General features: G+C 40.5%; 1 protein-coding gene across 1 annotated transcript; it reads left to right on the forward strand.

The window, feature by feature from the left end:
• The first annotated feature begins 1,754 nt into the window (after nt 1–1,754).
• Nucleotides 1,755–27,281, forward strand: ppp1r14bb (protein phosphatase 1, regulatory (inhibitor) subunit 14Bb). Its single transcript, XM_004079688.4, has 4 exons — nt 1,755–2,432; nt 24,799–24,882; nt 24,971–25,003; nt 25,086–27,281. The coding sequence occupies exons 1-4, from the start codon at nt 2,232–2,234 to the stop codon at nt 25,152–25,154; spliced, it is 387 nt and encodes a 128-aa protein (XP_004079736.1). The 5' UTR covers nt 1,755–2,231; the 3' UTR covers nt 25,155–27,281.
• Nucleotides 27,282–27,535: the final 254 nt, after the last annotated feature.

The following is a 27,535-nucleotide window of genomic DNA, read 5'->3' on the forward strand; positions in this document are numbered from 1 at the left end:
TGGATTTGTAAAACAGCGAGGTGTAGGTGTGGAGGATGCCATTCTCTGCCTGCTTCTCAGAGTCCATTCTCATCTGGATGACAAACTTAACTGGATTGGAGAGGACTTTGTCTGGTGGACTGGATCTCCATATACCTGACTGATGAGCCACAGTGTGTGTCTGAAGAACACTGTGGTGAGCAGCACCGGAGTCCCTCAGGGCATCGTACTGGCCCCTCTTCGTTTTTCGTTGTATGCCACTGAGATTGGTGGGGGAATTTTCTGCCTGGTGCCACACTGACTGCTCAACACCTTTAAGATTGAGCTTGTGATTGATTTTATGAGGTCAATGGATGTTTTACAGTTTGTGATCTCTAGGGTCCTCACACTGTGGTGTTCTGGTTGACCCACACACCAGGAAGAACACACCCAGACTGGATAAACTAGTAGTCTGTGGTTGCTATGAAGCTGGACTCTCTGGCACAGAGGAACCAGGACTGCTGGACATCATGGACAACGCCAGCCATCCCCTGCACTAATAGAAACCGGGGTTTTTTACAATATCACTCACCAGTAGTCGGACCAGCAAAGCTCTCTCCCAATCCATCATACTTTGAAAGAGGAGAGAAGAGAAACTCAATGGACCTTCAATTGTGCTTTAAGAATTCTGTACTGTTCTCTGTACACCCATTTCTGCAAATTAAGATTTTTTTTTCAAGAAACTCCTTCTGTGCTATCTCTGTTCTTCTGAACTATTAAAAATTTAAAAACAAATGTTCTGTTGTCGTTCACAGTGTAAAAAATGAGACGATGTTGGTTAAAATCTGTTTTTTTTTAAAAAAAGATCTGGTTTAGTAACTTAAAGACCCACTGCAATTGTCTTTTGATCATTTTTATAGCAAGAAGATGGTTAGATGGATAACTTAGTCAAAATCAACAAACCTGTGTCATTTTCTATGACAGTTTCTGCAAAACAGCAGGATTTCATTAGAAATTCCCCTCTGAGGTGTGGGTGGGACAGCTGGTGTGGAGTAAGCCTGACCCCACTTCCCATCATCCATCTGTTTACATGCTCCCCTGCCAGTTTACAACACCTCACACCCCCAACCTAACATAATTGGTGGAACAGAAATGGTAAGCAATATTGGAGCTATCCAGCCGTAAAGTTTTGAGCCAGATGTCAGCACAGAGAGAAAAACAAAGGCGTTTATGGATCTAGTTGTCTGCAAGTGTATGCATCAGGATGTAGCGGAGCAGGGAGGTTGTGGTTTGTCATAGTAGCTTTTACATTACACCTACAAGCTTTTCCCAACAGCGCTTTTTGTCTGCTCCTGTTTCACAAAGATTTGAATAAAGAAATACTCAGAAAAGCAATTTTGATCTTAATTTTCTTGATATATGTTATCCATCATAAGAAATATGCCACAAGAACGTGTCAAAAACACCAAAAAGACAATTTTCATCAGAGTAGGCCTATAAAACAAACTTCTGGATTTGTATAGAAGTTTTAAAAAAGTAGTTATAAAAAGTGTGATGAGTCATATAATGAGGCTTTGAAAGCTAGTGAGGTTTTTCCTTTGCTAGCATTGGATGAAAATTGTGTCAATAAAGTTGAGTGTCAACAGTGTTTTCTTTTTAAAAGCGATTGTTTTTTAATCTAAAACAGTTATATGATTAATTTTAAGACTTTGCAGTTGTGTGGGTTTTTTTTTTACATTTTATTTTATTGTTATTGTGAGGTATTTGATTTTCTAAGTTAACACGTGGGGAGAAATGGAACAATTGGTGAACTCTTCAGTGGAGTTACGTCAGATGCGCTCGAGCCCAGACGCGCGCGCGCAGCTCTCTCTTGGGCACATTTTTCTTTGTACTCAGAGAAGAGTTGAGGCCGGCTTTTCTTCCGCCGTCTTCTCTTTTTTTTTAAATATATACCTAAGCAGAGCTCGCGCGCTGTAAATAGCCCGGTAAGCCGGTTACACGTTACGCTTTAACGTACGCGTCGGTTGGTTTTTGTGTCACGGAGGTGGACAGTTCTGCCCCGGCTCCTCTTGACGGTTCTGGACAACAAAAGCATCAAGTCCGGCGGTTTGGGTTATTTCTTCCCCTTAAGTCGCGAATTAATCAAACGGGATTTTTTTTGTTTGTTGCTGAACGCCTCCCCGTTAACACTTCCACACCTACCGGGGGGAAGAAGAGACTAAAACAAAAACACTACCTTTTAAAATAATATTTTATCCTAAACTTGAGCGACGATGGCAGCTGTAACTAGCCCGGAGACGAGCCCTCAACCCCGGGTATATTTCCAGACGCCGGCCGGCACCACCGAGGAACCGGAGACACCCGTTCGGAAGCAGGGGCGCGTTACGGTCAAATACGACCGCAAGGAGCTGCGGAAGAGACTGAACCTGGAGGAGTGGATTATCGACCAGCTAACGGACCTATACGACTGCGAGGTAACGACCGCCCCCCACAAACAAAACCCCCAAACCCGACCGAACGGATGATGCCGGCTGATCATGGTCCCCGGCTAGGCTACGTCAGAGCCCCGCTGTGGAGCCCACCACAAAGCAGTTAGGAGTCCAGAACAGGCCTTCTGGCCTAGCTTTGCTTTTATAGCCTCAATAATATGCCTCCCCCTCATCAGGCCTTTTAACACAAGAAAAAACACTGACATTTGTGGGTCATTTATTGTGTGGCTGTGGTTAAACTTCAAGCTGCATGGAGGTCAAATGCTGCTTTATACCCTAATCTGACAGGAACTGCCCCTGTGCTCTGATTGGCTAAAACAGACTTAAAGCACACCTGTGCATTTAGATGTGAAAAAAATACCCTTCATAGATGAGAGATGCGGTCATAGTCCCACTCCAGTCATCTTTTGATCTACCGTATTTTCCGGACTATAAGTCGCACCGGAGTATAAGTCGCACCAGCCCAAAAATGTATTATAAAGTAGAAAAAAACACAGATAAGTCGCACTGGACTATAAGTCGCATTTTGACGGGAAATTTACTTGACAAAATCTGAGACCAAGAACTAATAAGTTCCACAACCTCATATGACACAATCATAGCAGATTGTTTATCTCATAATTTCACAGTAATTCTTTCTCATATTTATTTATTCCTTTCATGAAGCATCATTAGCCAACTAATACTCTGTTTTCATCCTGTATTTGTAGAAACAGTTGTCATTTTCATTGCATTTCTGAATATATGAAATCATTGGAAAATAGAATATTATGTTGTTAGCCTTCAAGATCTTACTGTAAAAAAAGGTTTGCTGATTCTCTGAGTCACTTAACATACTCTTAACACTTAACATACCTCATACATCAAATTGACCCAGGAACATCATCTCTTTTACTCACAAATGAACATAACAGGAGGGTAAACAATGTATTTATTTCAATTTATTTCTAATATAAGTCGCTGCGGAGTATAAGTCGCACCCCTTGCCAAACTATGAAAAAAAGGGCGACTTATAGTCCGGAAAATACGGTATTTACAAAACGCTCCCAGCGCTCCCAGTGGTCTTTTATTGATGGTTATGCCACTTGTAGCCAAAATCGAAAAACCTGTGTCGTTTTCTAGAACATATTTTCTGCAGAGCGGCATGAGTTTATTAGAACTCCTGAGTTGTGGGTGGAACTGTTGGTGCAGAGTAAGCCTGTCCCTACTTCCCATCATCCATCTGTTTACACTCTCCCCTGCTAGCTGACATCCTCAACATAACATTAGCTGTGCAACAAAAATGTTGCTGTTTTGGCACATTTTGGGCATTGCAGGTCGAGAAGCGCTATATAAGTATGCGCCATTTACCATTTACCATCCCTTCAATGGTCGCCACAGTCAATAGGGTTTCACTGATTCACACAGTTGGTTTGGCAGAGATTTCTTGACACAACCCTGTATTTTTATCCGGCCTTGGGACCCAGACTTGGGCCCCCTTGTGGCTGCATATGAGCTATCTAGCCGTACAGTTTTGAACCAGATACCAGCTGGGATAAGGAAGAAAAAAAGACGTATATGGGTTGATTTGGCTGCAACCGGATGTATTGGAATGGAGCAGAGCAGGGAGCTTGTGGCTTGCTTACTGTAGCACCTATGTCACTGGTACAGTCTTTAAAAAAAAAAAATGTAAACAACTTTTCTGTCTGCTTCTGATTCACCACAATTTGAACAAAAGAAGAAGCTCAGAAATGCAATTTTAAGCTTAATTTTCTTTATGTATGTCATCCATCATGAGAAAAATGTTACAAGAACATGTTAAAAGCACCAAAAACATGATTTTTATTAGAGCGGGTCTAGGCCTGCACAATATACCGCAAATTTATCGTTATCGCAATATCCAGCTCTGCAATATGCATATCGCAAAAGACGGCGAATATCGCAATAAATCGCAAATCCAAAATGTGTTAAAACAATCTTCTAGCAGCTTGAAGCATTTAACGAATCAAATAAATCCCTTTATGCTTTGACCAATCAAATGGACGCCTTCCCATTGTTGACCAATCAGATGGAGGCCTATTATGTTAACCCTGGTCCTGAAGAGCCTCAACCCTGCCTGTTTTCCAGCTCTCCTTAACCAGCTTGCTGTTGATTGGCTGACTCAAGTGATTTCACATCCTGATTGACTGAACACACCTGATTTTGGTTATCATTATCGAGCAGTCTAGGGAGAATTGGAAAACAGACAGGGTTGAGGCTCTTGAGGACCAGGGTTAGCCACCCTGACGTTTGTCCCCCATGTCGATGAGGGTCATTTGGAGTATAATTTTTAAACTGTTGCAATGAAATGGGAATGATGTTTTTGTTTATTTTTCTATTTGTTTATTTACCGCAAATTTATCGTTATCGCAATATTGATCACTAATATCGCATATCGCAAGTTTTCCTCATATCGTGCAGCCCTAAGCGGGTCCTTAAAGTTCTGATGCAGAAATCCCTTTGTTTGATATCAGAACGGCAAACGTTGAGTTTGCGCCAAGTCTTCTACGATGATACTAATGAGTCTGACTTGATGGAGTCTGATCAAACCGGAAGGTCCTGTTTTCTCTTGTCTTGACTCTGGTGATAACTGTTCAAAACCATCAGCAGGAGCTGCTAGACCTCAACGCCCACACTGTGGTGTTGCTGCTGCTGTCAGTAGTTGGTAAGCTCATGTCAACTCCTCTGAGCTGGCATTGACCCACATTCTATTCCTGTTGAGGAGAACGCAGAGACTTAACAGGTTTGAAGAATTTCTCGCAGGAGTGACAGGACAGTAGAGAACCAACCGTGGCTCCCAAGGAGCTGGGAGATCTTCTACGCAAGACTTGGTTTTGCTCATGATCTTAATAGAAGCCCACAATCTATTAACAGTGACTCGCAGTAGCCAGTATGCATATGTCCCAGGTAATCACGCAGGAGAAGAAGGCTATTAACTGATCCTGTGATGTCATAAATCCTGGCTTTATCCTGCGACTCCTTTTGTCTCTATCGGCTTTGTTGAGCATCACTCCTGATGAATGATGCTTCAGGGTTTCAAACGCCAGCTGAGGTGATTAAACGGCCTTAAGGGGATTTTCAACATCCTCTTCCTTTGATTGGCTGCCAATATTGGATGAACGCATATTCGTCGACCCTTCAGAGTTCCAAAAGTTTTGAGTGATGAGCTGGAGCTGCAGCTAGAAGACAGAGCAACTCCTAAATTTGTGTTTGGGATTAGAGCGATCTCGAGCTTAACCCCCAAAGATTTTATAACCGATATTCATCTTTTTTCAGATTGTTTTGCTTCTATTTCTTATCTGCCAAACCGCTCTCGCTTGAATGTGCCGATGACGATCAGTTCTGTAAACCGGGTCGGGAAAAGTCCATGAAATGTCCTCCCAGTGGTCACACACTGACACAATGCAATCCATAAATCTATCACATAATGGCCAAATAATATTTAATTTCACATTCTTTACTCCTCTCTAGTGATGTTGCAGAGTTCTACCTTTTGTTCCCCCGTTTTAGTTGCTGCTACGACTGTTAAACAACATGGATATTAATTTACCGTCGATTGACTCACGGAGAGGCGTCAGACTCATTCAGAGGCGGAGATGTTAGGCATGTGCTTCCAAACAGTGTAACTGGATCCCTCTTTAGCAGGTCGGGGAGCAGAGAGGATGCTGGGAGAACCTGTTGGACAGTCAGCTCCTTTGTTGCCCTATTTTCCTTCATTTCCAACCATTGATCTTTCTTTTAGCTGTGCCTGTTTATTCTCTGTAAAATACTACATGAGAGAACACAAAATGTATTGATCGATCCATGAATGAATTTTCCTTCAAAGTAATTTATTGTAGTTTTTGGGGGGATTAAAACAAATTTCTTCTTGTTTTTTAAATAAGAACTCATAATTACTGCGACAGACTGGCGACCTGTCCAGGATGTCCCCTACCTTCGGCCAAGAGTGGCCAGGATAGGCTCCGGCAACCCCGTTACCCCTAAAGGGGCAAAATTAGTTTAAAAGATGAATGAATGATTGAATAAATGAACTCATAACTAAATTTATGAAAGTTCCACTTTAGATCTCTACTTATGCCAAACTGCTTTACATACCAAAAGAGGTTGGCTGCAGGAGTAAAACTTTATAAAAATCAGTTATAAGTGTTTCAGTCATTGAGCCTAAGGGTTAAAAGGAAATCAAACCCACGGCTTGCCATCAGTCCACTCCGCAAACACAGGGAACACATTAGTGATGCTGATAAAGGCTCCCTGAGGCCATCTGATCAGCCTGTGATGGTATGTGTTGGGGGGTGGAGATGAGAACAGCTGCACTGGAGCCTCCAAATCCCACAATCCCTGCCTTGTCGTTTGGTTTCAGACCTGGCCATGCTCGCTCTAAATCGGACCTCAAACCAGAAAAGAAGCCATTCTTGTTGGGCGTTTGAAATGTAGTCTATACTTCTGTTGTTGTTTAAGCTTCAGTCTTAGTGCTGAGGAGGTTGCGTGGATTTGAGTTTACTCTGGAAGAAAGAGGGAACTCCATGGATATGCTTGGCTTTAACTGGAATGCTTACATTTCATTACATTGCGTTTCCATTCTTTCTTGCTGCGTAAAGTCTTGTTTTCACTCCCAGCCTCATCCTCTAGTCAAAGTGGAGCCAAAGCAGTAGCTCCACGCTCTCCAAGTCCTACGTGGCCACACACACTCAAGCAAAAGGGAATATGAGCCAGAGCAGAGGCAGGAATAGTGGAGAGGAATGCGACAAATGGAGGGGGAGAAAACCGGGGGTTGGGGATTGGCAAAAGGAGAAGGGAAAAGTAGTAGGAGGGGACAAGGAGGTGTTTTTATAACCCGTAGTGCTGAACAGATTGTAGTAAAAAAATCCTCTGAACAGTCCTTTCAAGAGTTAGACTTGTAAATGTGTATTAACACGTGCTTTAATCACTTTTAGTTCATTTAGTGAAGACCTTTGTTAGAAGTTAGAAACCCTCTTGCACATTTAGTATTCTCAACAGAAACTTGATACAAACTGTTGAAGTTTAACCTTCATTCAACAACACCGCAAGTATCGTCAAGCTACGTTCCCACCATTGAGTGTAAAAGAGAACTTGACTGAGTGATTTACCAAACAGGAAGTACCCGCTGGCTCCAGGAAGCCAAAATCCCATAGACTTCTACTGAAAAATAAACTGCTACTATTCAGTCATTAAAATGTCAGGATGACCACTCTTGATCTTATACCTTCTTTAACATGTTTTTTTAAATACTAATTCTTTCCATGATATATAATTTTTTTATTTCAAGAAATAAACGGACCAACCAGATGACTGAAAAGTATGTGGTTTTTTATTACATTTTTTCTTTGCAATATCGTGTAGCCCTAGTATCATCCATGTCTTCCAACATAGACCAATGAGCCATAAAATAAAGGTTTGCAGTTGCTTTCCAACATACAGCAGGAGGATTGTTAGAAACCCTCTGGAAAGCGTCAAGCAACACATTTGACTTGTGGACTGTGTTTGGTGTGAATGGAGCATAAGAGTCAAGAATTGTTCTCTGCTGGATCAGTGTATTTAAGGTGGTATTGAATTGGTTTTGGTTAAATTAATCCCAGAACAGGACTTTAATAAGTGTTTCCCAATCCTGGCCCTAGAGGGAAACTGTCCTGCATTTTTACTAGGGCTGCACGATATGAGGAAAACTCGCGATATGCGATATTTAAGATTAATATTGCGATAACGGTATAATTTGCGGTATATAAACAAATAACAAAATAAACAAAAACATCATTCCCATTTAATTGCAACAGTTTAAAAATTATACTCCAAATGACCCTCGTTGACATAGGAGACAAACATCTAACATAATAGGCCTCCATCCGATTGGTCAACAAGGTGAAGGCGTCCATCCGATTGGTCAAATGCATAAAGGGATTTATTTGATTCGTTAAATGCTTCAAGCTGCCATAAGGTTGTATTACACATTTAAGATTTACAATTTATTGCGATTTTCACTGTCTTTTGCAATATGCATATTGCAGTGCTGGATATTGCGATAACGATAAATTTGCGGTATATTGTGCAAGCCTAATTTTTACCATGTTGCCCTGCCTATGCTCACCTGATTCACCTCATCATCAGTCTCTGGAGAAGCCTGACAATGACAGTCATCAAAGGCAAGTGTGTTTGAGCAGAGTTAGATTGAAAAGATGCAAGACCCTGTTCCCCAAGGACCAGGGTTGGAAAATACTGACTTAGATCAGTTAATGGTCATGTCGTGTCACAATATTCTGCTGAAACATTAGAAGGAACTCAGAAAGAGAAAGTGTAGTGTTAGCCAAAAGGGCTTCACTTCACAGTTTCAGTAATAGTTGTACATTTTTGTTGGAACTGAAATTTGGAATTGAATCATTGCTTATGACAGTAGAAGAACACTGTGCAGAAAATCTGTACCTGCTCTCGATGATCTGAGCGTAGAGTGTTCGGTCAACCTTGAATCAGCAAAATGGTAGATCTGGAGGACCAGGTTTACGCGTTCAGCTAGGACTGTTGCATTTCAAACTTCAGATGGGTATCAAGAGTGGTGGTTGGAGCCGAGAGCGATTAACATGAATGTGGTGAACATCTGTGAGAGAAAATCACAGACTGTGCAGCTTTTCCTTATAAACACACTTGCAAAGGTCTGAATACCAATCAGTGTTTGTCCTGTTTCAAATGAGGGCTACTACAAAGAGGGGTTGTTGCACAGCATGAGTGAAAGACCCCAGTGTCTTTGTAACTCCCTCGTCCACACACACACAAAAACACACACCAAAATACACATGTTAATAGGTTACACGTTGATCCCTCTGTGGTCTTTCTGGTTGACATGCAGTGACTCGGCTTGATCTGCAGCCCCCACAGCGCTAGTAAATCTGCATGTTTGGGAAGGAAATGAGAGAGAGTGTGTGGGTCAATGCGCAAGTGAGTTCGGAAGGAAGTTAAAGAGTGAGAATCTGAGTGGATAGAGTGGATGTCGAGTCATTTTGGGGAATGTTCATGTTTGTTGGGATAGGAAGTGTGAGTAACGGAGAAAACCAGCCAATATGTTTAACAAAAAAAAGCAAAAATAACAGCACAACTTATAACCATTAAGCTACGCTCACACCAGGCATGTCACGCACATTGAAAAATCCGTATTTACCATATGATGTTCACACTGGACAAGCAGGGAGGGGCTTCTTTGTTTACTTTTCTACTACCAGAGCATGTCTGCCATCTATAGTTAGAAGAGGCTTGGCGCGAAAAGTCAAAGTGCAATGTCTTGAATCTTGTTCCAGGCTTTTCCTTTGACAGCTCTATTCCGATCTGTGAAAGACTTGATGTCTTAGCATTCCAGCCGGGCACACACTGCAATCATTCATTTCTCCTCCATGATTAAAGTTTAAACGGTTGGTTGGCACTTCTGTAAATCAAAAGGGACGTCTTCTATACATCAATACCAAATCTGAGTCCCCGATTGGTCTCAGTTCGACCAGTTCGGCCTTAATTTAATTTGCAGTGGACGTAAATTTTGTACGTAGAGTCCGAAAACTATCTTAAAAATATGCATAGCTATGCATGAAAACAACAGTTTTAAACACAGAAGCCTGAAACCCATATATATATGCACCCTTTCATAAACTTTTTATTGAAAGTGGACGCTTGAAAGTTTATTACCTAGGGTAGTGTCAACGTAGCTTTAGAGGTGCGTAATTTTTTTTAACTTTTACAAATAAAACTGATTAAAAAAATGGGGTTTAGAAAGTTGAAACATTAATACACTTTATTTTACTTAGAAAATTCAAGATTGGTTAGTCAAAATGTTTTCCTAAAAGCAATTTCTTATTATTTAGCTAAAAACTGCTTTTTAAATATTTTTGTTATATTTTATTTTATAACTGAAAGTTTCTCATTGGTTTAATTTAATAGGTAACTAAAACAGTTTTTTTCTTTTGCAAATGTTTTTTTTATCCAAGTAGCTTAAATCTGTTCAAATCAATATGCTTTTAATTTTTGTTATTTCCTAATAAAAAGATTATTTCTTTTGAATAACAAGGAAAAAATAAGTTTTAAAATTCACATTTTTTTTGTAGTTTAATGTTACCTCATGAAACTTTCTTAAATGGAATATTTATAAACCCATTTAAAGTTTTTTAGTCCAGCCTTGAGTATAAATTCTGGTGGAGTACAGAGCTCAAAAATCCGTCGAGGTGATTAGTTACGAATTTGGTGAACGACGAAAGATCGATGATTGTTGGAGAATTGTGGATACTGTAGCCAGGAAGTGATGCGTACTGTACTGTTTGAGAATGAGTTGAACTCTACTTTTTAACTCTAATAAAATAAAGCAAAAAATTATATACTTTTTATTTTTCTTTGTTTAAAGAGCCACGATGGAGGGGTGAAAGATCCACATGTGGAACCGGAGCCTCAGGTTGCAGAATCCTGTTCTAGACTTTTCCTGTGGGATGCTTGGATTGTTTTTGATTCCCTCTCAAAGTGAGCGGGATGTAGTTGATGTACGCAGGTTTTTTGGCTCCACTCTGGCTCCAGGGCTGAGTTTGGATCACATCTCTGGAGTTTTTACTGCAGAAACCATCAGCCTCCGGGTTGAGACTTTGTTCAAAGCGGTGGTGTGTTTGTAGACGTGGTTACGGCGGGCGCCAGGGCTGGCATCAGCTGGTTATGTTCATAGGTGTGGACTCAGAGCGGTGTGTCCCTGTGGAAGAGACGGTTACAGCTTCAGTGGGTTTACAGGGATTCGTCCCATGAGGTGCATTAGTGTTTGAAGCATTGTAGTTCATAGCTTTATTCCATCTATGAGCTGATTTTTTTTTGTCTGTTAATGTGTAAAATGTAAGTGTTGTCTGTGTAAAAATGTCGTAAGTTTCAGCGTTGCACAACAAACTGAGAATCAAGGGATACATTTTGGACTGAACTGAGTTTAGATCTTAAAACTCCTTTGTTTTAGTGAAGTGACTGAAAACAAACGTCCTACCTTTCTGTTTGTGTCAATAACATTTCTGAACATACTATTTGAGTGTGATTTTTGTTGTTGTGTACATGCATCTGTAATGATGCGTGACTATGACTAACAGCGGCATACGTTTAAATACTATTTCTTAAAAGTTATAAGCAATTGGCAAATGACTGGTTTGGAATTTAATTGACTTTTTAAAGCCGATTTAGAGTTCAATTTATAAACTTTTCTCCAGCCTAAACCTTTATTCTGAAATACTCATTGCACAAAGAAAGATTTTTAAAAAGAATAGTAGTTCCTTTGATATAAAATGTAATTGCATTACGCCGAAATGCAATTTAAAGCTTAATTTTCTTAATATATATCCTCCATCATGAAAAAAATGCCCGAAATACATATTAAAAACATGTTTTCTTCAAACGTTGCAAAATCTCAATTGGTAAAATGCTCCACTAGTTTCTACAAACATGGATGTATTGAGGAAGAAACAACCCTATTTGGGCGGCATGTTTAAAGAACTTTAAAAAAGGCAATGACTTAACAGGAAAGAGGGCGGAGTCTTATACACATGGTCAAACTGAGCAATGAATTAAATCATAAAGTCACAGCCTGAGCTTGTTTAAATATGCATCTATGCAACAGTGTGTGAAGTTCAAGTTAACTAAAGAATTGTTGATGTTTGGAGGTCACAATGATAATTTATACTTTTAACTGAAACATAAATATTTATTTCTCATCCATTTTTTATTTTTTTCTTATACCTATTAAAATGTAGCTTTATTGGAAACTTTTTATTTTTGCACACAGTAATGTTTTGAAGTGTCTAAATTATGCATTTCTTTGTAAAAAAAAATATAATACGGCTGAAAAATGGATACAGAATTGATGAAGTATTCAGAAAGGCTAATCCTTTTTAGGTTACAAAAAAAAAGCTATTAATCCATAGTTAATCTGCTTTAAATAATCTGTTTGGATCAATCGCTGCGTCAACAACACTGAATAATACTAGATCACTAGAGGATCAGATTATCTCCTTTGGTTTTGGTGCAGTAAAGTTGTAATAGTAATATCTGTGTATAAAAACATGATCATATTCCTTGCATTTAATATGTTTGGATTAATCTAATAAAAATAGGATCTAATAAACAAAGAAAGTTGTTCCTGTGTGGATAGAGACAGTTAAAATAAAGACTGAGACTCTGCCTGTTCCTCTGCCAAAGCTTAGAGGGAAGTTGTGCGGTGAATGACACGGCAGATGATCAAGTTAATATCAAGCCCCTCAGTAGAATTCACAGTACTTCTACTCGCTTTCAACTACATAATGATAATCTACAATAATCTTTGTTTGGATGGGTTCTTTTTCTAATCTGGTTGTAATCTTATTTCAATCTGATTGCTCTGGCTCTGACTTCTCTGACCTGTTGAACTTGTAGAACTAGTTAATAAAGGGGCCTTAACTTGATCTTGAAGTTTAGTTTATGATTTAAAAAAGCAAGTAGTTGCTGATAGATCAAAAGTTAAAGAGATTCCACCGCAAAAACAAAGAAAATAATTAAACCACCCAAAAAATATTAACATTAATGATTTGATTTAAAAAGAAGTTGCAAGTCGAAATCTGAGTCTTTCTTACTCTATTTTGTGTGAATTTCCTATAGAGTTTTCTGTATTTGAGTCCATATGGATCCTGTCAGGGATGCCAATGCTAAACCGTGGCTAGGCTAGTTTTCCTGGTATTCTGATGCTGATTTTCCAATCAGCTTGGCAATATTGTTCTCTTCCATGACCCAGATTGAGCCACGCTTTAGCTTCCTGAGAGGTGATCTATCTGCAGCCAATAGGGTATTTGGTTCTGCAGCTTTTTAGGGTCATTTTATTGCCTCCAAAACAGAAGCTTTACAACTCAGACATCATTTTTTATGTTAATAAGAGGTATTTGCTTTAAATGCACCTGTGTACTTTTATTTTTTCAGAAAACATTCTCATATTTACTGAGCTTTGTTTAAATGTATTTATAGACCCAATCTAACGAGACGTGTTTTTAACATGTTCTTGTGGCATTTTTTAACGATGGAGGGCATGCATACAGAAATTTGAGCTTAAAACTGCTTTTTTGAGTATTTCTTTATTTAAATCAATGTTAATCAGGAGCAGACTAGAAATGGTGTATCACAAAGAGATACTTTTTCTATATAGAAAATAAGTTAAGGCCACAAGCTTCCTGCTCCGCTCCATTCTGATATATCCTCTTGTAGATGATAGGTCCTCTCTGTGCTAGTATCTGGCTTAAAACTGTACCTTAATATTTCTCATCATTTGTTTTAAACCAGTAATGTTAGGTCGGGGTTGTGAGGGGCTGTAACCCAGCAGGAGAGCGTGTAAACAGAGAGCTCACAGTAATGCAGAGGGGAAGGGGGCGGGGTTGGTCCATTTTGTTCCACGCCCATATTTCTAAAGGTGAATTTCCAATAGGCTTCTGCTGCTCTATAGAATCTATGACCTAGAAAATGACACAAGTTTTTAGATTTTGGTTAAAAAGGACATAATCATAATTAAAAGGCCACTGAGAATGCTTTGAAAATAGATCAAAAGATGATTGGAGTGGGATTTTAAACATTGATTTGTCACGCTAATATCCTTGCTTTTATTTATTTTTTGGCAAACTAAGAATGACTCAGACATTCACTACCAAAATACATGTTTTTAACCATGTGTAATCAATCATCACACCACAGTATTACTATAAAAAACAAATGTTGTAATCATAATCTAATGTATTGAACCATGTGTGTTTTCTGTTTGGGTTTTTACAAAAAAAAAAAATGACTGAGCTGAAGTTTGAGTTTGTGATAAACAAATAAAAAGAAATTAGATCCAGCACCAAATCTTGTTTATAATATCTTCACGGCATCCAAAACCTCAGAAATCTTTAAAATTGACATCTCTGTATCTGCACTGTCTCGTGAGCTAAACGGCTCACTCAAGTGGAGCTGAAACTCAAGTAGTCTCTTGAGACGCCGCCTGATTCCAATATTGCATGTGCGCCATTATGAACTAATAATAGTCTGGTAATAGAGATGGATAACTTGTGTAAGTAGATGTTATGGTGCATTTATAGGTTATGTGGTTAAGGTTAAAGGTTATTAATGCTGTATCTTTTTAGGGGATATTTGTTGGTTAATGTGCCACTAACCTTAATTGATTATTAATACATTTAAAAAGGCGGTAATGAATCCTATAGGATGACTCCTATCGATCGGGGAGGCTTTTCATCTGACCACTTTGTGTTCCTCTGCTTTGAATTGGCTTTTAGTTTGAGTGAAATAAAAGTAGTAACCTTTTGACATCACTACTCAGATCCAATTCAGACATTTGGCCCAAATCTATTATTCAGCATGTCTACGTTTTATTCTCATTACTAAATTATGTTGGCATATAGTCAGATTTTCTTTTGCCTTTCTTTTTTGATAGTGTGACACAACACTGTTCCAATGAGCGGCAGGGCTACAGAGCTGCAGGTTAGGCAGAGCCGACACCAACACCCGGTTCCCAGAGGCATTTTTCTCCCCCAAGGGGACACCGCAGAGTTTGGGTGGAGAAGCTACAGCACAGACATGTTCAGTCAACACGCAGAAAGCACCGAACCGTTCAGTCAGCCCAAGCAAACTGATGTGCAGGGCATTCAACCGTGCAGCGAGCAGGCATGACGGGGAACAGGATATGTTGGGTTACAGATTTCACTTTTAGGCTCTGATTTGAATACATAACACTTGATGAAATGATATTAATCTGGTAACAATTGTGCTTGTAGTATTGATAGACTGAGTCAGTCTGTACTTTATATCACAGTATGCTTCTCTATTTTTACGACTTTTTCTTTTGAAGCTGTACATGATGATTGCAAAGACTAACCAGACTTTAGGGCCCCGTTTCTCACCTAATGGTTTGATTCACACCAGACTTTGTTTCTTTGGAAAGTCCAGTTGGTTTGGTAAAAGTACAAGCTTATCTGAACTCTGGTCTGGGCCAATTAACCAAATCCTCGTCTAAAAATGGATTTTGGTTCATTGACAAGTGGACCCCGATGTGGTTCAGATGCAGTGTGAATGCATGCAAACTACTGAGTGGACCGTAGTGCAAAAGTGAACCACAGAAGAAATGGAACATTCACACTGGCAGGTTTGGTCTTCACTAGGGTTCGTGTCCTCGGATATTCCAACTGGTTAAGTAAGGGTGGAAGCTCATCTGAACTCTGATGTGGATCAAACATGTAAACCTTGGTCTACTTCAGCCACTAGCACAATCTAAAGAAAACAAAAATATGTTTTTAAATATCTCTTGGTGTTAAAGTAGGGAGATACAGGTCCTTGGGGTACATGGGTCCTTGAATATCCATCCACCTCCACACTGAGGAAGGCCCTCCTTTGCAATGGTTCCCGTTTGTGCTTTACATATTGGTGAGAACTGGAAGAGCAGCAAAAATAGTTTACCAATAAAATGCAGAAGACAAGAAGTCCACAGAAGTTGTGGTGTTTACAGTGCACAGTTTCGTAAAAGAAAACATAACAAGAAAACCGTTTTTATTTGTTTGTGGAAAAAGAAAGTGATGGACTAAAATAATTACATTTTCTATCCCCTTTCCTGCCCGTAAGCTGGTTAGACAGCAGTGGCTTCATCTCATCTGCCTGCAGGTCTTGTTTTGTTCTATGATTCAAAACAGGACATCATCCTCTTCCTGTGAGGAAGTCCATCCAGCTGATTAGACTTGCTATAGAGATGAAAATCAACTTGACACTCACAAAAAAACAAAGGTGCACAAAAGGCTCACACGCAAGTGGTTGGGGAGTTTTAAGAGCATTGCATTGATTATGGATCCCTGCAGTTTTGTGATTTATGTTTGCAAGTGTGAGTCCGCTTCACTGCAGCCGGTCTCCACTTAAATTAATTACACTGACAAAGTATTGCTAATGTTGGTCAAGTCTGCCCTTTTCAAGTGTCCAACATACATAAACACACCAACATCATTACACGCCCCTTCCTCTTTTATCCTCTAAGTTTGGTTGCTCAAACAGGAAGTAGAAAGTTTAACCGTTTAAACACCAAATAAATTCTGATAAGGGAGAAGAGAGAATGCAGGGGAAGCAGGCAGCAGTGAGTCTGTTATTGTGTGCTCTGTAGGTTCCTGATAAATGTGTGTGTTTGTGTTTGACAGACTGAGGTATAGGGGAAATGGAAAGCAGCAGGTGATGACTGACATAAAGCATCCCCTTTTCCCAGCACCCCTTCTGACCTCTCAGTGACTCCCTGTTTCTATCCCGCGTTCTCATGAGCAATCTCATGCCTGCAGCAAAGTGGTCTAGAGGCTATGAGCAGCAACAACACACACACACACACACACCCCCACAGGCTTATTCTGGAAAGAGTGATAGTGCCAGCTCAAGAGGAAGGTTATTTCATTAGACAACTAGCCTGTTCACAGCTCTTCCTTTTAATGCAAACGGATGAAAAGGTAAAACAAGAGCGAACCCTTTTATAAATCCTGCTAATCCTTTAAAACATTTTCAGTTAGAAAGGCATTCATGTGATTCACTACATCACAACCTCTGAAGGAGAGCTGGGCATTGCTTCCACAAAGCACACAATCTGTTTGATTTACCAGTAAAAGGGGTTCATTTCAAATGAATTGGTTTTAAAATACGCAATTTACAACCAGTTTTTTGGGGATTTGAAAAAAAGTAAAACTAAACAAAGGTGGTCCAGTCCATAAAAAATGTTATTCTTTTATTGCAAACTAACAAAAAAAACAGTTTAAACTTTAAATGCATGTTATAAATTGCTTTAACATAAAGTCCAAAAATGTATTTGATTCATCCACTTTAATTTTTCTTAGTAAAGATCAATTCTATTTTATCACTTTTTTTGGGGCCAGCTATACATTGTAGTAAAGGAAAAGTTTGACAAATAAGAAAAAAATGCTCAAGATGGAAGACGCAGATAAAGAAGATTAAGATTAAAATTGTGTTTTCTAAGAATTTTATTTATTTAAATCATTGTGAATCAGGGGCAGCCAAAAAAATCTATGACAATATTCCTACAGATTTGATTTCCTCGTCTGAGCGGACATCTGGTTTATAACTGTATGGATTGATAGCTCCTATATCGCTTGTCAATTTTGTTGTAGTGGAAATGTTAGGTTGGGGTTGTGTACGACTGTAAATTGGGGAGATGATCCAAATTAAAAGACCACTGGGAACATTTTTAGAATAGATCAAAAGATGATCAGAGTTTAATGTTACCCTATAATGTGGTGCTCTGAAAATTACAATACTGAAACCAGTTTTTGAGTTGTTGCTATTGCTGTTTTGGTCAAGTATAGTGTCAGCACACGCCAACTTATTTAGAAAAATGGGGGGGGGGGGGGGGGGGGGGGCTTGATGAAATCCTTCTAGAGATGATGATTTATTTGATAGTCGCATCCCTCAAAGCCACACCCCCTTTGATCTTACTTCAGTCTTAAATTGCAAGCAAAAATGATTTTTTTAAAAATCACCACCATTATTTAATGAAGTTACGGAGATAAAATACTTTTATAAAACTAACCTATTTGTAGTTTTTTGTTGTTGTTGAAAAGTCCATTAAACTAAGAGCTTGGCTTCTTGAGGAACTGAGCAGATTGTTCTCAGCAGACCTTCACCCACAGAAGAACATTGGTCTGACAGTGTGGCAGGAAGTAAAATAATGACCAGGGGCCTCATTTATAAACGTTGCGTACGCACAAAAGAAGGCGTACGCCACTCTCTACGCAATAGTTGAGATTTATAAAAAGCAAACTTGACGGGAAAATGTGCGGTCCTTCACGCAAGCTCTGACCCAGGCGTACGCACAAAAACGGGTGAAATGAGAAACGGCGACACCGTCGGCAGATGAAAGAAACACGTGAAAGTGAAAATGACAATCCTGCCTCTCATAAATAACATGAAAACTTCACAAAGCAAGTCTCAAAATTGACAGCCTACACCAACACCCATTTGATCGATCAGCAGTGAAACAAACAAAAAAGATCAAACGAAAATTACAACAGAAATTCAAATGAACACATATTTGCAGAAAGAAAAGTGAAATATGTTCTGCAATATTGGCATGTTGTGCAATTCATCCTCATAAATAATATAGTTAACAGAACGAAATAATGTACAAAACTGATATTCTCGTCAATGTGTCCGTCTGGCGGAGCAGATTAGGTGCGGGCGTGCGGACGGACGGACAGACGTACTAATTATCCACTGGGGAAAGTTGTTTTCATATTAAAACATTTCTTCATCAGCTATGGAATTATGGTATTCATGCATATGCCTTTAGTTTGTTTTATTTTTGATAAAACAATGTATGGCGTATGTCTCAAACATTCAGAAAGCAACAAGAAATTACATTTGCGCTGAACAATTTCCCATTTCCACATGGATTATTACCGACATCTGTAGCTTGTCAGATGTAATTAAATGGATGGAAATAGAATGCCCCATCACAATGCGTAATGACGCACAATGGCTGATCTTGTACTCTTAGAAGATGTGGCAAATGGAAGAATTCGGAGTGAACGCATCTTTAGACAGCAACAAGACTTGCTGGCAAACGAGGACGAGTGGCTTATGAGCCGGTTCTGACTTCCTCCAGCCGTCCTGTTGGACCTCTGCGGGCTTTTGGGCCCGGCGTTACAGAGGAGCACTCGGAGGAACCACGCGTGTCACCCGGTGCATCTGGCGCTCCGGTCCCCCCGGCGCATGCATCTGGCGCTCCGGTCCCCCCGGCGCATGCATCTAGCGCTCCGGTCCCCCCCGCTCCGGTCCCCCCGGCGCATGCATCTAGCGCTCCGGTCCCCCCCCCCTCACAACCTCGGATGGTTGTGAGGCTACAGCATTTATGGCGTCTGCCACCGTCTGCCACTCACGTGCCTTTTAGGCATTAGTAATGCCCACACTGTGCCCTCCAAACAACATTTTTCTCCTCTTTTCCACCTCGCCATCAATAACTTCTACTTCACATTGAGTGAAGATACGTTTTTTTGATTTCCTCTCGGTGTTTGCCATGGTTTCGCAATCAATGAATATTCATTTGTGGGCGTTTCACGGACTATTTATGGGCAACTATGGGCATGTCATGAAGCCGCAAAAGCTGCGCTGCATTTAGAATCGGTTGTGATTTATTAAGGGAAAGATGCGTAGGATGTGCGTGCGCACGGTTTTATAAATCCGAATATTTCTTTGCGTACGCACGTCCTATGTTTCATCCGTACGCCACTTCTGACGCAAATCCTACGCAAAGTTTTATAAATGAGGCCCCAGAAATTTTCTCTAGCTTCTCTCTTTGACTTCATCTGTCCTCTGTTTTTTCTTCCCTAATTAGATAATCCTATTCCAGATTAAGGCACAGTTTGTCACATTAAATAGCTGCAGAAAAGTCATAATCTTTCTTATCATTTCTATAGTAGCTGTTGCTGTGGCAGCATTACTCGTTTGTCTTCAGTGATTCACTTTTGAGGAAGACTGAAAGAACCAGAGTTGATCTGATTGGGGCTTTGTTTTGTGTTTTCCGTTCTTGCTTAATCTCTGACTGCGAAGCACAGGTCTGCACACGAACTCATCATGGGAGTTTGAAAACCTTCGAACCCGCTGTAGATCACAACCTATGAGGAACCGAAATACACAAACGGTTTGAACAATGCCTGCAGAGTGAGAGTGACAAATTACAGTCTTGGTGTGCCTCTGTCCCCGTGCCAGCTCCGCCGTCGTGGGGTTGTAGCTGTAGCGCCGGCCGGCCTCGGCTCTGCGTCGTGGCGGAACACACACAGGCCGTTTAAAGTCAAGATCATTGTTTGATGCCACATGGCCTACCTTTCCTTCTTCATGCCTTTCCTCCATCCTGCCTGCTCTAACCATTACCTCCCTTAGCTTCCAACTTCCTGCCCCCCCCCCCCCCCCCCCCCCCCCCCCCCCGTAATGATTCCCAGCCAAAACAGCGCTTGTGTGCTTTGTTGCAAAGGGGGCCGTCAGCCATCCTATGGAGCCTTGGCTATTTTTATCTTAGTTAGTTTCTGACGATGCAGGAAAGCAGGAGTTGGCTGTTGAAGAGCCGTCATGCAGCTTTTGTTGGGTTTGTGTTTTTTTGCTGGGTATGTTGTGAGGTGTGCGTTTGTGTGCGTCGACACACACCCTTTACCCAGATCCTATCAAATGGATCAGAAACGTAGAGTGCTGTCACAGGAAGATATTTGCCCTGATCCTTGTGGGTGGCCTTCCGTGACCTACTTGCGTGTTTTTGCTCTTCCATGCAACATTTCAGAGAGATAAGAAGTTGATGCATGAGCCGTTTGCGTAAGTCATCAGGCTTTCATGCCTTCTTGGCTTTCACTTTTTGAGCTTTTCCTTCTCTCTGATAATCACGTTGAACGGTTTCTAGTATTACCGCTGGACGACAGACCCAACCCACTTCTATGTGGAGAGCTCATGTTCTTCAGGTGTTAAACACACACACTCAGCATTCACACAGCGCGCTCTCATACTGTCACATGTCATTCTGCAGGAAGCGCCCGCCTGGTGCTGCGTGGCGGCGGCGGGCCGATCATATTCGCAAGCTTGTCAGAAGGAGTGTAATTAGATTTAGAAACCGCATGTTTACAGCCGGGCGGGCAGCGTGCCGGCTACAGAGTTCTGGTTTTACTGGCAACAGGTTTAAATGCAGTGAAGGTTTTCGTGTCCGATGATTAAAATCTGCAAACTGAACAGGTTCAAGGCAGCATTTTTGTTTTGGATATACATGCAGGTGTGAGGTGCAATAAAAAAGTCTGAATTCTGAGACATGAAAAAATAGACAGTTGTGGGATTTAAGTTGAAATTCTCAGGAATAAAAACCTGTGGTCTGTAAAAAACGAGAAGAGTTTGAATTCTTAGATTTTATTTATTCATATTTGTTTCAGATTTTTAGGACTAATTTAAGGATTCCAAATAAAAAGGTGGAATTATAAGAAGAAAGATTGAGAATTTCAATATGCGCTTAAAATCTGAATCAAGTCTGAAGTGTCAGAGTGACGTTAGAGTTTCAGGAATAAAACCAAAGTTCTAAGAAAAAATCTTAATGAGATAAATAGTCATAATAATGAAAAAGAAAAAGTCAATACTATATGATCAAAAAGGCTGTTTTATTCCAGCGTTATTAACAGTGTCAGTTACTATAAGGACAGGTCAAAATTCAGCTTATTTTACTCAAATATGGTTAAATTAGAAAATTCACATTTAACATATCTTTTAGAATTAAATCGGTGAGTTCAAAAGGGGCCCAAGTCCACAATTTTTCAAAATAGAGATATTATATGTTCTATGGTCTTCAAGGGAAAAGCTATCTGATTATGTGCAAAAAAGTCCCAAGTCTGTTGTAATGTATTGACTATGCTTGACATTTAAAATGCATTAAGTACAAGAGGGGCCCAAATCCTGGAGTTGGGCCTCTCTTGCATGAGTTTAGCTTTATCCCATAGATGGCAGCACTAGTTATCCAATATGGCAGCGCCCCTGTTTAATTCAAGAAGGGCCCAAGTCCAGAGACTTTAGTTTGCTAGTCCTCCGAAATTCTACTAGTGAAGTGCTTCATATTATAGCATTAGTAAGCTATGAACTGGTGCTAAATCTGGGTTAAGTATTAATCATTTGGTGTAGCCTCCCTTTAAGCCACGCAATTAAAAACATTTCCTGGAAAAACAAACCTCTTGGACTTGGGCCCTTTTTGAATTAACCGATTCAATTTTTGTGTTTAAATGTGTGTTTGTGTGTGTGTATGTATGTTTTCGTGTGTTTTCATTTGCTCGCATGCATATGTGTGCTCATGTGTTTGTGTGTGCTTGTTTGGATGTGCATGCATGTGATTGTGTGTATTTGTGTACATGCATGCATTTGTGTGCATCCATGCATGTGCATGCGTTAATGCATCTATATGTGCATGTGTGTGTTTTCCTGTTTTATGTGCGTCGATGGATGTGTGTGTGTTTCGGTTGCTGAAGGAACACGCAACAAATTTGTATCCAAAGCAGAAGTTTTCTTCGGTTTTTCGTTCATTTCTGACGCTCAAGGAAGAACAGCTGAATATTAACAGACAAAATGATGTTGGAATATCAAACCCTCCTCCTCCTCCTCCTCCTTTACTCCTGCTCCGCCTCCAGACCTGTGGAGCGAAGGCAGCTTTAGTTCAGACCACATCTGCAGACAACAATAAAGCCCTCCAGACTCAGAGAGTCCGTCTGGAAGATTGTTTTGGAAATCCTCCCTCGTGATTCCATGCTTTCTTTGTCTCCTCTCTGAAGCCTTTCTTCCGGCCTTTTTTTCTGCGCCTCCGTCGCCTCCCCCTCTCCTCTTTGAGCTCCCTCGACTCAACAGCTCTCTCAGAGATCCACTCCTTAACCTCTCAGCTTCCTTCCTCTGGGCGTTCCTCTTCATCCGTCACAGATTTAGCATGTGCTGTACTCCAAATTACATTTAGGCTTTTAAATGTCCTTATTTTTCCATAAAAGATGGAAGTGAAGCCACATCCTGTTCTGATCCTCTGTCTCATCTGGTGTCTGCCATAAGCTGTCTGTGAGACGCTTTGCTTGACAGTAAGTCTGTCTCCTTAAGTCTATCTCACACACACAGGCTGTGATGGATCCTCACACTCCACCTTTTCTGCCCTCCACCCATCATCCGGGCTTTTTAATGCTCATTTTCTGTCATCCGCTGGCGTTTGAGTTTACACGGCAGAAACCCGGCTAATCTGACACACGCCACGCCCGCCTCAGCGCCTCCTCCATCCACGTGCGCGCCTGTGCGGAGGAGGGATGGGGGGCAGCCGGGCAGGTGCAGGGACAGCTGGTGTGGGCGACTCCAACTGAGATTCCTGGAGAATGACATGAGTGTGGGGTTGGCCATTGAGCTGCCAAAGAGGGGGGAAATGAGTGTTTGTGTGCAGGCGGGCGGATGGGTGCTCTTGTGTTGCACCACTTTGCCGTTGCACACTGAGCTTTTGTGTGTGTTTGTCAGCCAGCCAGGTGGAGGAAAGAGAAAGTGAGGCTGTGCTGCAGCTCTGTGCTAAAGTTCATCTAAAAAACCAACAGGAAGAGTCCTCTGGGCCTTGGAGTTCCTGATTTATTTTATAAATCAGGAAAAGTTGTTTGTTTTTGTGCAGACTAGATGATAACTGTTAAAAACAGTAGATGTTCATGTTTAAAGACCCACTCATATCAACTTTTGATCGATTCTAAAAGTGGTCTTTGAAATTATGCTTATGCTGTTTTTTGACAAAATTAAAAAAACAAAAAATAAAACATTGTTGTTTGTAGGACTTAGTTCCTGCAGAGCGGCAGTCGTTCATTAGAAATTCACCTCTGAGACCATTGGCCCTTTCCCTTTTCTGAGAGCTCTCCGTTTACACTCTCTCTGGCTAGCTTCCAGCCCCTCACACCCCTAACGTTAGCGGTGATCAATATTGGAACTATCCAGTCGTACAGTTTTGATCCGGCTCGGAGGATGAAAACAGAGACGTACATGGATCTGTTGGCACAGTCATAATTAAAAGAGGACATGAAAGGTTTAACAACAGATGAAAAGAGAAGTGGGACTTAAAGTTATACAGTAAACCTTTACTGAAATTCCAAACACTGAAGTAGAATCATGAAGGCTGCGTGAAAGTAACAATAAAAACAGAAAAAGACTTACTTATAGACATGTGAGTAGAAAAAGTATTTTAAAGTGTAGAAACAACACGAGTGAGAAAAGAAAAACATGTCAATTACTATTAAATGTGAATTACAAAGCTCCGTTTAGTCATTTTTAGGTCATTTTTGTCAAAAGAAAAATTGTATAACAAGACTGCAGCTTAATATTTAGACTAACAACAGTAGGTATAGAAATACATTTGAATATTAAGACACATTTATTTATAAGTTAAGCCAGAATGCTCTTGCATTTGAAGGTTAATCTTGGAGATAAATTGATTTAATTCTCCAAAAGGTGTATATTGTAGGGTATTTTACTTTGAAGGATAGTTCAGGGATTTTGTTGGTGTAATTTGAGCAAACTTAGGACTCACTCATGCGGCATTTGGGGGACTTTAAAGGCCTTGATCTAACGGGACAACCAGAGTTTCATCCATCCAGGTGGGTTTTTTTTTTTTAAAGGGCAGCATTTGTATGGAGTCTCGTGACCATGTGACTAACAGTGAGATGGATCTCCACCGCCCTCTAGTGTTCAGATTGGGACTATTTAAATGAAAGGTGTTCTGTGTTGGCTCATTGTCCTCTCGCCTCCTCATCCTTGTCTGCCTGTTCTGCAGGAGGAGGCCATCCCAGAGCTGGAAATAGACGTGGACGAGCTGCTGGACATGCCCAGCGATGTGGAGCGGGCAGCCAGGGTCAAGGTGAGATACCCGAGTCTGGAAAAAATAAAAAAGCTCTACAAGGAAGAAAACAAGCAAAAATGTGAATCTTTTTTTCTCTGTTTTCCAGGATTTACTGGTGGACTGCTTTAAACCTACTGAGGTAGAGTAATCTTTAATTTAAAATCTTTAACCCTTCCTTCACGTCATCTCTTCATGCTCTCCTGTTCCTGGTCTACCTGTAGGACTTCGTCTCAGAGCTGCTGGATAAGATCCGAGGGATGCAGAAGCTCTCCACGCCTCAGAAGAAATGAGGAGACCCCTCCTTACCCGCTCCCCTTCATCCATCACCTAGCGTCTTCCTGCCACACTTTAGTTCTTCACTTCTTTTTTAACATCTTTTCTTCATCAGATCATGAGATGTCACAGTTCTGCCTCTTTTGTACGTCGTGTTTGGACTTCTTTTCATTCGCAACATCCGTCAGATAAAAATCATTTCAATCCCGTCCAGCTTTTGTCGCTCCTCTTCCTCCCCTGCACAACCTTCCATCTGCCTGAAGGGGGAGCCAGCTGCATAATTTCAAGCGAAAGAGCAGTCAGAGGCTAACAAAGATTAAAGAATAGATTTTTTTTAACTTTCTTTTCTTCTTTGTTAACTTTAAGGACAAGGGGATCACGCTCTCACTCCATGTTTGTATTTTCATGGTTAAGATTGATCTTTAGTCCCTCCCCCTCTCTTAAACCTGCAGCGGAGCATCAACAGACTTCTTCTTTTTCGTTTGTGTGTCATTTGAAAACTGTCATTTTGGGGAAGAGAAGCCAAACCTCAGACCACAAAATAATTCCTACGTTATATTTTTAGTCCAGGCCTGGAAATGACTATTTGACCTTCAAATGCAACTTTAAACATCTGGAATTAGCTTTTTTTTCTCCTTTCACAATAAAAGGTTTGGTTTCTTGCCTGAAATGTGCAGTGAAGTACAGTGAAGAGGCTGCATTGAAGCTACTGCCGTGCAGCCTGTACTCACACATGTACTGTAGTTGCTTTTCATATTTGTTGCTACTTAATGTACAGCAACTGGTATGATGTGAAGTGTTGTTGGGCCCTGTATATTCTGCTGTTGTGTGTGACAAATTAGTTCTTAGTGTAGGACTGGTTCCTATTTTCTTATCTCACACGTGGATCGTCCAAACGGGGACAAAAGCTGCCTTTTCCTCCATCACATCTGCACTCTTTGCTGCTTCCTCACAGCGTCTTGTTTCCTCCACACGATAAAATAAAAAAAATCTGTCTCCTCTTCAGCCGAAAAAAAAAAGGACGGAGTCCTCACTCCAAATCCAAGCGTCCGCCCCACTCCTCTCTGTCACGGAAGCGCGTTGGCAAACCGCTGCCTCCAAAAACACAGATGCGCGACACCAGCTGCCAATCATCTCCCCTCATATGAGGCCATCTGTTTCTGATCCTGGGCCAATCAGATCAGAGCCTGAAGCGGCAGCATTTGAGCGACTGCGAACACTTGCAGGGATGTCTGAGCTTCACTGCCTCTTTTACAGCAGACACACACACACACACACACACACACAAACACACACACACACTGGGGGCCCACTTTATCCTGCTGCACCGTCTCCTTGCCATCCCCTCCTACCTTCTTCCATGCATCCTCCTGTCCTGCTCCCTCATCGCTCTTGAGTTTCCTGTTTTCAAACAGATGTTGCCTTAGGTATTATTTATGTTACACAAACCAAATAAACAGGAGACATCTTTGCTTTTTTCTTTAGATGTGCTACCAGGTGGAGCTACATCTTGTGGGAGAATCTTGGATTTTCCTTTTTTGAGATTCTGTTTTTTTTTTTAAACCAATATTTTTTAGGTGTGTTTCATATTTGCCGTAGGCCTTGATGCAGTGATGCTGTTCAGATAAACCATGTGTTTGAATGCTGGTCTGTTTATAAATTGTGATCGCGACCCTTCTCAACGCCAAGCCTTGGACTGATTTGTTAGCTGAAGAAAAATCCATTCAGATGTGATTGTTTTTGCCTTCTCAATGATGTTTCCAGATAGATCGACTGCTGTTTTTTAGTTTTTACTTTTCTTCCCTTTTTCGATCAGTAAAATTGCACCAGGCAAGTTCAGTCAGCAGCTGAATTTCAGTGGATTTTCATTTTTAAAGTTCAAGTTTTGGATTATTATTATGTCTTCTTAGACTGTTATTGACAAGTCTGGTTTTTTTTTTACTGTTTGGGAAAGAAAAAAAACGATTTTACCATTGAGGTTAAATACAAGAGCTAAACCATGCAGATTAGACGTGTTAGGGGAGTGTACAGTTTTTAAAAATTAGGCAAACCAACAAACACATGTAGCAATATCAACAACAGGTCTTGTTTTTGCCCAATTTTGTTACTTTTATGCAACTTTAATAAAAAATATGTAAAACTGACGATTTGTGGATCATTTTCTTTTAATGTCAATATTTTTGCTCTTCCGTTTATTATTACACGTATCAAAAAAAATTTTGCTGTATATGCATGAGGTTGAGCAAAATTATTTTATGCTCAATTTCATTTTACATTTTGCGTTTCATGTGACGTAAACATAATCAGAAATTGTATTTTTTTCTTGTAGTGTTGTGTTTAAACAACAATTTTTCATTCTACTTAATTATATTATATTTAAATTATATGTTGGAGATGT

Source organism: Oryzias latipes, chromosome 18 (genome assembly GCF_053564925.1).
Source record: "Oryzias latipes strain Hd-rR chromosome 18, Olatipes_Hd-rR_3.1".
NCBI classification, from domain to species: Eukaryota; Metazoa; Chordata; class Actinopteri; order Beloniformes; family Adrianichthyidae; genus Oryzias; species Oryzias latipes.